The sequence below is a fragment of the Paramisgurnus dabryanus genome, chromosome 9 (genome assembly GCF_030506205.2).
Source record: "Paramisgurnus dabryanus chromosome 9, PD_genome_1.1, whole genome shotgun sequence".
NCBI lineage: Eukaryota > Metazoa > Chordata > Actinopteri > Cypriniformes > Cobitidae > Paramisgurnus > Paramisgurnus dabryanus.
Genome location: NC_133345.1, coordinates 27,621,624 through 27,631,877, shown reverse-complemented (window position 1 = coordinate 27,631,877; position 10,254 = coordinate 27,621,624). Strand labels below are relative to the sequence as shown.

The window sequence follows — 10,254 nt, the reverse complement described above, 5'->3', positions numbered from 1 at the left end:
AATAAATCTGATGCTGCACAAAAACTAAAAATGCATGCAAGCAAATGTTTTTGCTAATCTTTGACATGCCCAAGACTGTGAAAGAAGAAAAAAAATCCAGTTAACAAATATTTTTAAATTGAAAATCTGTTATTTTGTGTGTGTTCACTTATGATCTTGGCAATTAAAAAGTAAAAATCCTGGAATTTTTGTAAACATTTGGTAGTTTTAGGTTAATTAACAGATTTATGCAAAAAAATAAAAAATTAAATTAATCTGATACATTTTAAAGTTTGTACCGAAAGGGTTAAAACACAAAACAATCTTAAATTTTAAACTTGAATTAATCAAAACATTGTATAATTTAATCTTGTTTACTACTAAAGTTAAATTAGACAGAATTTATGATGCATGTATTTTATAAAATCATAAAAGTGGGCCCCCGGCACCATCTCACGCCCCAGTTTGAGAACCACTGGTCTAGACATGATCGAACTGTGTTAGGCTTCCATGTTTTAATAAAACTGATGTGTCATTGTTTTATGCAAGATACCATTGACTATTACGCATATTTCATTGACCTACTTTTTATCTCTCATAGCCTTTATTGTAGAGTTAAAGAAGCGTATTTGTTCGCTTCCACTTTAATTTTAAACTTGTCATAAAAATGTTCTTCAATGTGGATATGGCAATAAAAATAAATTAGATTGACAAGGCCGGTCGGGGTAGCTATAGTTTAGATCTGGGTGTTCCTGAGAACGCAAGGGATGAGAAGCCAAGCCACTGCACAAAGGGTGGTAGAGCGGCCTGATGGGCAGATGGCTGGATTGCTCTGAACGTTTCCGGGCTAAAGGAGAAAACATGCCACTCTGAATCAGCAGGCTTAACTCTTGTCCTAAAATACCCTCTGTGTGTGTAAAGATTAGTCTAATGGCTTCGCTGTGCGATCCTTTGTCTTCGCTGCCTTTTCTTTCCCTTCCAGTCGACTTGTCTTGTCCCTCTGTATAAACACCTCGATTCATGTCTGCGTTTTTGGAATTGGCCCCCATAGGGTCCATAACATTCTGCGACAAGCTTTGCAGTAAACTAAAAGCGGCGATTCTGTGATCGTTTACGGCCTTGTGCTGTTCCAAATCTTGTGACACTTTGCTGTGAAACATGAAGTATATTAGATTTTGTCAGGGACAGCTTAAGTCATTATTTACTTTTATTATATTTTGTTTCCATGTGATGAAAATAACTAGTGACTGAGGCAATCAGTCCCTTACAATCTGTTAAACATCTCCGTTCCATGTAAGAAAGTAATTTGGGTTTGAAATAACATGACCGCAAATAAATAATCACAACAAACAAAAGTAGTCAGGCAATGTTTGCCAACCATATAATTTTTTCTTGTTTCATTTAAATTGATAGTTCACCCAAAAATCATTTATTCACCCTTGTGTTGTTACATACCTTTATAAATGTCAATAAAGGAACACAAAGGAAGATATTCGTAATGAAGCAGGAAACTGATGCACCATAGACTTCCACAGTAGGAAAAATATTACTATGGAAGTCAACTGTGCTCAAAAACGGTTTGGTTGCTCAAAATATCTTAAAACAAAACATTGAAGGGACACTCCACTTTTTTTGAAAATATGCTCATTTTCCAGCTCCCCTGCAGTTAAAAATTTGATTCTTACGGTTTTGGAATCCATTCAGCTGATCTCCGGGTCTGGTGCTACCACTTTTAGCATAGCTTAGCATAATCCATTGAATCTGATTAGACATTAGCATCACGCTAAACAAGAACCAAAGAGTTTCGATATTTTTCATATTTAAAACTTGACTCTTCTATAGTTACATTGTGTACTAAAACCGACAGAAAATTAAAAGTTGTGATTTTCTAGGCAGATATGTCTAGGAACTATACTCTCATTCTGGCATAATAATCAAGGATTTTGCTGTAGTAACATGCCTGCAGCAGGCGTAGTGATATTACGTACCACCCGAAAATAGTCCTCTTTGTTACTTTCAATAGCAGGGGACTATTTTTGGGCACTGCGTAATATCACATCGCCTGCTGCCGCCATGTTACATCAAAAAATCCTTGATTATTAGGCCAGTTTGAGAGTATAGTTCCTAGCCATATCTGCCTAGAAAATCACAACTTTTAATTTTCCATCGGCCTTAGTACACAATGTAACTACAGAAGAGTGAAGTTTTAAATAGAAATAATATCAATACTCTTAGGTTATTTTTTTAGGGCGATGCTAATGGTCTAATCAGATTCAATGGATTGTGCTAAGCTATGCTAAAAGTGCTAGCGCCAGACCCAGAGATCAGCTGAATAGATTCCAAAAAGGTAAAAATCAAATGTTTAACTTGGGGAGCTGAAAAATGAGCATATTTTCAAAAAAAGTGGAATGTCTCTTTAATACTTGGTTTGTTACAATGATGACAGAATTTTCTTTTTTGGGTGAACTATCCCTTTAAGTAATAGATGACACAAGTTTATATATATAATATAATCATTTGATCTGAAAATGTGAATTATTCATAATTGTTTGTTTTCAATGGCAGCTTGTAGGTCTCTGGTCTCTCAGCATGACTTGTTCACCCTCACACATGTTGAGGTTTCTATTTGTGTCAGTGTTGGTCTGGCACTGAGATTTGTGTTGATGTTTCTTCCTTTTAAATGTTCACACACTATAGTTTATTTCGGGTATTTGTTTTAAAATATTGATGAGAAATGTTGCAGTTTTGGCGCTTTACAGCCTCGTCTCACGAACAGGGATGCTTTATTTCCCATTGTTTGAGAAATTTCAATTCCCAAATATAATTAAAAAGTGGCTACGAGACAGTTTTTAATACAATCCAGTGGACTGAAGTCATGTCACACCCTCAGTTTCTGACTCATTTTTCAATTGTTAATACTTTAGGCGCAGGTGGTCAGCCTCCGGAAAGCTAAACAAACAAGGACTGTGGGAGATGCTTGTTTAAACAAAACCTTGTTATGATTTTTTTCACGCAAACACTTACTAAACGGAAAAATGAAGAATATTATGTTTAGGTTTAAGTTTAGAGAGAACCATAAATTTTACAATTCCATGAAACTTACCATGAAAAATGTTTTACCAAAGGTTTGAAACCATTGATATCTCAAATGTCAATATTTGTTGGCTTAAATTTCAGTGCAAGGTCTCTGTTTAGGTTTTCAAACATATGTAAGTGCTACTTTCATAAGTGTCACATTCATAATGGAGAACACACACATTGAAAATGTGTAAAAAAAAATATTATTTGTTTTTTGAAGAGCAATCCTTCTTTGTTTGTTGGGTATTATTGCTTTTGGTATGTGCATTTATTTTAATTTACAGATTTCCTAAGTATGCTGTCTCAAAGACTTTAGTACATTAGTATAGACTGACATTTTCCTGCGGTCTGGACTCTTCGGGGGGTAGGAAAAAATAAATGCATGGTTCAATATATTTGGTAATAAATACATTCTCTGAGAAATTATGTTATTTTTATTTTTGACTAAAAATAATATCCATAACACTGGAATTGCTCCTACATAATTCAGATTTAATATGACAACACAAACATTTTTTACAAAGCTTTCGCACCTGCTTCATGATGGAACAGACCTACACATACACACACTTCACTTATTTTAAATGTTTAATGGCACATTTACATTCATGTTGTTTAAGCCTTTACACAAATACTACAACAGTAATTAAGAATAACAAAGATAATCCTCTCAAGTTCTTTCCTGTTTAGGTGACAGTCGTTTCTGAACCCCTTGACCCCTAACATGCTCTTTATATGGACCACACAGTCAGGAATAATTGGAGCCGTTTAAGAGTCAGATAAGTTTTGGGTGAACGAGGGCAAGAAGTCACGCTAGGTGGACCAAGTGTGCGAAAGACCTGCCAATTTTTTTCACTGAGGAAAAGTACAGTTTGTTTTCACATCCTGTCCTCACACATTTTAACTTCAACTTTAAGCTCTGCATTCAGACTCGACTACGCTCCAAAGTCTCTATACAGTTTTACTGAATATCATGCTTACTTGTTTAAAAGACGGTGAATTTTCATAGGCTACTAAAACAACTTTGTTGACATGCAATTAAACAATACACGCATAATGACAACAAGACAAAGTGTATACAGAGATGTAGCTTTCAATCTGGGCTTGACTGCTTACAGATTGCCCTCCAAGATAACAGTTTTTAGATCAGCAGGACAGTTCACGGGATAAATTGTGTGAGATTTGTTTCGGCGCTCCACCAATGCAGCCACAGCCTCGCCTAAATCCAAATGGTTCAGGTAACCAGGGGCCATTCGTTCTGGGACCGCCACACCTGTGTTGATTTTCACCTGTAAAAAGGGTAACGGAGATCAACATCTTCAAAAACTTTAATGACCTTAAATTAAGCCAATAAACGTAAGCCAATGTCATCGCAAAATTATAACTTTGCGAGCTTGGACATTTTTGGGAGAGGTTAATGGGATTTTAATGAAGTACATAGCAGACCTGGTTGAGTTTACATTTCACCTCCGGGTACTCTTCACGAAGAACCTGACAGAAAGCCAGGGCACTTGCTGCACCTATGGTCAGAAACCCTGTGCCAGGCATTAACAATTTCTCTCCAGCACCTCCTGTTGAACATAAAATATGTATTTTTCCTGTTATTTGTGACCTTGTCTGTGAAATTTAGGCTAGGAGTATCAAAGTTTGATTTTACTTATTGATTCAAGTTGATTTAAATTTTTGTCATGACCTTACTCAGTCAATATTAAAAATATCAAGGGTACACAAAATTTCTGTAGAAGTTACAGTATTACTTGCAGCCAATTGCCAATAACTTACTGTGGATTTAAATGTAATCAATTTATTTCTAAATAAAATCATCTTACGAACATTCAAAATTTGTATATAGTTTTGCAGCTGTTTGCCAGTAACTTACTGTAAATTTTAAATGTATGTTATTTACTGGCAAAAGTTTGTTCAAAGTTAAATGAACATTAAATATTAACAAGTCTTTATATAATTTAAATAACAGCCTCGTGCAAAGCATTCTGGGAACCAAAATCTGAAGGAAGAAACAGAAAAATGTTTGATGAGGATTTCTGCCAGCAGCATCAACCTTTATCTGTTTTTTTTTTCTTAAGATTTTGGTTCCCAGAATGCTGCATGAGGCTGTTATTTGATAGTTTTATTCTTTAAAATGTAATGTTCATTTAATGTTGAACAAACTGTTGTCAGTAGCCTTAATAACATACATTTAAAATTTACAGTAAGTTACTGGCAAACAGCTGCATAACTACAGCAAATTTTGAATGTTAACCGTTAATCACAATAAATGACATCATGAACCTCGAATGACCCACCTGTAATGAAAGTGTAGGTGCTGTTTGGATCATCTCTCACCAGAGGAAAGAAAGCTTTCCATGACACAAATGTGCTATATAGCAGAGTCTCAATAACCTGTTCATAAGAAAGTTACATTTAAATTTTAGGAATCCACAGGGAAAATGCAGCAAAAAAACATGAAAAGTATTGTGAAGTTCAAGTACTACTAAAAAGTGGTCATTTTTAATATTCTAAAATGTTCATGTTTTGATTCAAAGCCCTACATTGTAAAAAAATTCAGTAGAAATTTGCAGCTTGTTTGCCGGTAACTTACCGTAGATTTAAACTTATGTTATTTACTGGCAAATTTTGTTCAAAGTTAAATGAACATTAAACATTTACAAGTCTTTGTCTTTTCAGAATAAAACTAGAAAAACAGCATCAAGCAAAACATTCTGGGAAACAAAATCTGAAGCAAAAAACTGAAAAAGGTGATGATGATTTCTTGTTCCCAGAATGCTTTGCATGAGGTGGTTATTGTATAGTTTTATTCTGTAAAGATAAAACTTGTTAATATTTAATATTCATTTAACTTTGAACAAACTGTTGTCAGTAAATAACATAAATTTAAATCTACGGTAATTTACCGGCAACCCAGCTGCAATACCATTGTAATTTCAACAGATTTTCTTACAGTGTAGATAATCTCACCCACTGCAGTTCTTTAAGGGGCTGAGTGTGTGGTGGACCTCCCTGCCACCAGCTGAAGCCCAGAGAAGACACCACATCTGTGATCTTCCCCACTGACTTGATCAAAGCCTGTTTTACATCTTCCACTGCATCCTCTGAGCCTGATGAAATCATCAGTAACAAATCATTCAACTAATAGTCTATAACAAAAAAGTAAGGTTAAAGATACTTACCAACATTCCCGACTATAGTGGTCAGGTTAGTTTTTGTGTTTGGTGAAACAAACCCTTTGAGTTTTTCCAACTTGCTGTTGTCTCTGGAAATCACAGCAACCTTAAAACCTGCACGTATATATTTGAATAGTTACCAGACGTGCAATGCAAAACGTTCAAGAAAAGAGTAAACTTATGCAAAGAGGCATATTTTGGCAATTATAAGAAAACAATCTTTAATTGATGCCAAATCAACGTTGGGAACCGGACATGAGGGTGAAATCTGAATTTAACTGTCTTTTTGGTTACATTCATCTCCTTGTGCAACTGTAAGCAGTTCATCTTGTATATATTATTAAGTAATAATAATGATAATGAATAATCATATCTCTACTATATATATTTTATTAATAGTATCATTATTATTTTTCCAGTCATATACAATTTATATGTAATGTATTGGTGTACGTCCAGATAAATATGATATGACAGCTGATCTTACCTTTATCCAGGAGTGCTTTCACTATTCCTGAACCAACTGTTCCTGCTCCTCCAAGCACTAAAACCAGCCTGTCCCCGTTTGACATTGCGTAGACAGATGCAGCAGTGCAGACGTCTGATTATGCTTTTTGGGATACATGTCGCCTGTTGTTTAAGATCTTTAAATCAAACCGCAGCAGAAGAGCCACGCCCACATCCACGCCCCTTTCACAATTTCACTCTTTTCTATGCATATTTTATCTTCTGTCACAGTTAACCTACACTAAGTTTTTCTTTCGGTTTTTAGGGGGAAACAAAAATATTTGATCATACTAGGAGAATTATGTAATATCTGTAAACATTAAGGTTAATAATTTAATGATAATAATAGACGGTAAATATGATGGGCAGCTCTGATCATCTCAATCGTAGATGATAGCGTCCTCTCGTGGACAATAACTGTTATGTGGACTGACTTAAATCACAGCAATTTTGGTAAGTGTGATTGAAATAGCTAAAACATTTATTTTAAAGCACAATATTGTAGACGCAGATCTGATAGCTAAATTAATTTGACAAACATCATACGCTGTCATCACATCACGCTGTCAAATTATAAGTTGTTAAAGAAACATTTTTTCTGTAAAAAAACTATTCTTAGTTTTTCCTGAATATACATAAAAATTAATATAATTTTTCTAGGTGTGTTTACATGACGGTAGTGGCGGTTGTTGCATAAATTCTGTTCGACTTCATGCAGCGCTGCGCAGACTGATCATAGTGATATCAATGACATCACATCAAACTTCAAACTGACACTAAAGTACCGCGAGAGCTATTAAAAACTACGCCTTTGAACCGTTCTCGTGTTACTTAAGTGTCATGTGGACGGTCTGCGCAGCGCCTCGTGACTGTTTGTGGAGCTGAACACGGAAATGATGTCAAAAAGTTTCTCCGACTGCCAGTGTGCTGCTGAAACACGGAGATCTTCGATAAGGTAACAGTTTTATGTAATTGTTATACATCTGGTTGATGTTAACAGCGTTAAAGATTTTCCTTTTGTGTGTCTTTACTAATGTGAATGTATCGATCGAGTTCCAAAAATACTACTGTCGGCTTTGTTTTGGGTAGACAACAAACACAAACTTTAACACAAACTCCCATTTAATGCTGAATTTTAAATTAAATAAGTGAAATTAGAGGTAAATAACTAAATAAGTGTGTGAATTAATCTCTCTAATCGTTGGTAACGTGACTAAGCCGTTTTTTAACCTTCACTTTCATTTCAACCTGTTGAGGAATGGGAAAACTGTGAAAAGCTATTTAATCAAATATATTGGATCTGAATATTTTATTTTTAGGTAGTGTCATACTTATGGAAAAGTTTATTTTGTTATAAAGTCTTCATTAATGTAATTCTGTTAGTAATTCTTATATTGTTTTTCATTAGAATGACTTCTGTTAGTCGTAATAACAGAGGGCATGACTTCGTCAAAAAGTACCAGAGTCACTTGGAGAGCCGAATTGAGAAGGGGGATCCGAGTTTGGTATGCAGAGATGAGAAGATCTGTAAGGAAGCGGAGGCGCTCCTTACCAAAGGCAATGCCCAGAAGATCCTTAAACTAGATAGTTTCGATTTACTGACAGTAATGGAAAACTCACTCCAAGCATTTCCTTTCAAAACTGGCCTTTTGGGTCTTGAAAAAATGTCCAAGGCCTTTGAAGTGTTGGAGCTTGCTGCATTAAATCTCTATTTGTACCCATGGAGAAAGGAATACAAATTTGTAAAGGTATGTTTTGGCGGTACTGGTATTACACCTTGGTCTTCGATATCTGTAATGAAATTGTCTTCTTGTTGCTCTTTCTAGATGTTTTCAGGCATGTTCACACATTTTATCAAACCTGCACTAACCCTAACGCAGGCCAGAGAGCTGTTTGGGCTACTTGGATATCAGCCTGCAAGCCATAATGAGGAAGAAGAGTTGGAACTAGAATCCAAACCAGTTCCTGCGGCTTTTATACTTTGCCTGGCAAGTGCCTTCTTCGCTGCTCGTATAGAGTGTCAGCTGCTCCTTTCCAACTTAGGCTCGGTGGACACAAGTGTAGAGTCGATTCTTCAGATAGTTAAAGAGAGGCAGGAAGGCCACAGCCTTTCTGTAGCATTATATAACACTAAGAGAAAGTTGGAGGCTATTTATGCTTCAGATGGAAAACAGACAGAGCTGGATCTGTACACAGATGAGAACTTGCCACAGGCAAATGCTAATCACATGGCATCTACTTCTTCGCCACCTCGCCCTTTCTATATGCAATCAAACGAAACCCTCCCAAATGAGAATTTACACATAGACCCTTTCCAATCAGATGGGTTGAATAATAAAAGCAGTGGTCAGGAAGCAACACTTTATGCCTCAGGGTTTCAGTGCCAGATCAACAACAGTGTCTCGCTTTCACAGAATTCAGGACCACTGGAAAGCATTGGTAAAGAACAAATGGCGGGTGATCCTGAGAGACAAACAGCAGAAGTGGGAGGGGTTATGTGCAGCTGTTCCACTACAACATCTTTGTATATGTACTTATGTGAAAATTGCAGTAACATTCACAGAGGGGATTGTGAGTATTACAAGAGTTGTAAAGCCAGAGGACATACATTAGCACTGTGCTCAGACGAAGTTGGACAGCAACAAGAAAAGAATGCGCCACTTTCAAAAGATTTACTGAAGAACCATCAATGTATGGAAAAACCAACTTCTGATACCTTTCTGGTATGCCGCAGCTGTCAGTTAATCCATGACCATAGCTGTACAAGCAATAAGTTTTGCCAATTGCTGCAACACTTTGTTCAGCCTACAGGTAGATTACTGACTGTAGTTAATGCTCCAGAGAGGCACACCTGTCTTACTCCAGAGGCTCCAGTATACGTAATATGCTCCACCTGTAACAACGCCCATGATTGTATATGTACACAAGTGAAAAATTGCATCGATAATCAGCATGAGGTAAAATTCCTCCAGGTTTCTGGTGATTCAGAAACACACAACACACCAATGGAATTTCACCACTGCTGCATTGCTAACCCATTGTTGCTAACCAAATATGCATGCCTAACTTGTAAAGTATTTCATGGTTCTTTCTGTTCAGATTTATGCCAATACTCTCCAACACACAAAATACATGAACTCAGGAACACTTGCGTGATTTGTTTCCATCATGATGTTTCAGTCTTATGTAGGTATTGCTGCCATCAGTATTGCAGAAATTGTTGGCTTAAAAATCCCATGTCATGTAAGTGTGGGAATCCTTTTCAAAACTTTTCTTCAGTTTAACAACATCCACACTTGTTAACAATTATCCAGATAAAGACACTGTTTATTTTATTCATGTACCTTTATCACATTAAGCCAAATTAAGCCTATTCTTATTGTATGCATGTGTTAATTTGCACAACAAGTCTAATAAATCTCTTAATTTTTGTTCTTTCATGTGGTCTTGGTTGCATCAACTCCTAACATATTCTGGTGTAGAAATTAATTTTAAAACTGATGGTCCT

General features: G+C 36.0%; 2 protein-coding genes across 2 annotated transcripts; one reads left to right on the top strand and one right to left on the bottom strand.

Annotated features, from left to right (window-relative positions):
* Positions 1–3,575: 3,575 nt before the first annotated feature.
* On the bottom strand, positions 3,576–6,875 carry LOC135769240 (uncharacterized). Its single transcript, XM_065278596.2, has 6 exons — positions 6,727–6,875; positions 6,246–6,353; positions 6,034–6,173; positions 5,361–5,457; positions 4,504–4,628; positions 3,576–4,346 (listed from the first exon to the last, which is right to left on the bottom strand). The coding sequence occupies exons 1-6, from the start codon at positions 6,809–6,811 to the stop codon at positions 4,170–4,172; spliced, it is 732 nt and encodes a 243-aa protein (XP_065134668.2). The 5' UTR covers positions 6,812–6,875; the 3' UTR covers positions 3,576–4,169.
* Positions 6,876–7,608: 733 nt separating this feature from the next.
* spata2l (spermatogenesis associated 2-like) lies at positions 7,609–10,184 on the top strand. Its single transcript, XM_065283443.2, has 3 exons — positions 7,609–7,701; positions 8,155–8,494; positions 8,573–10,184. Exons 1-3 carry the CDS (start codon positions 7,640–7,642, stop codon positions 10,028–10,030), a joined length of 1,860 nt encoding a protein of 619 aa, XP_065139515.1. The 5' UTR covers positions 7,609–7,639; the 3' UTR covers positions 10,031–10,184.
* Positions 10,185–10,254: the final 70 nt, after the last annotated feature.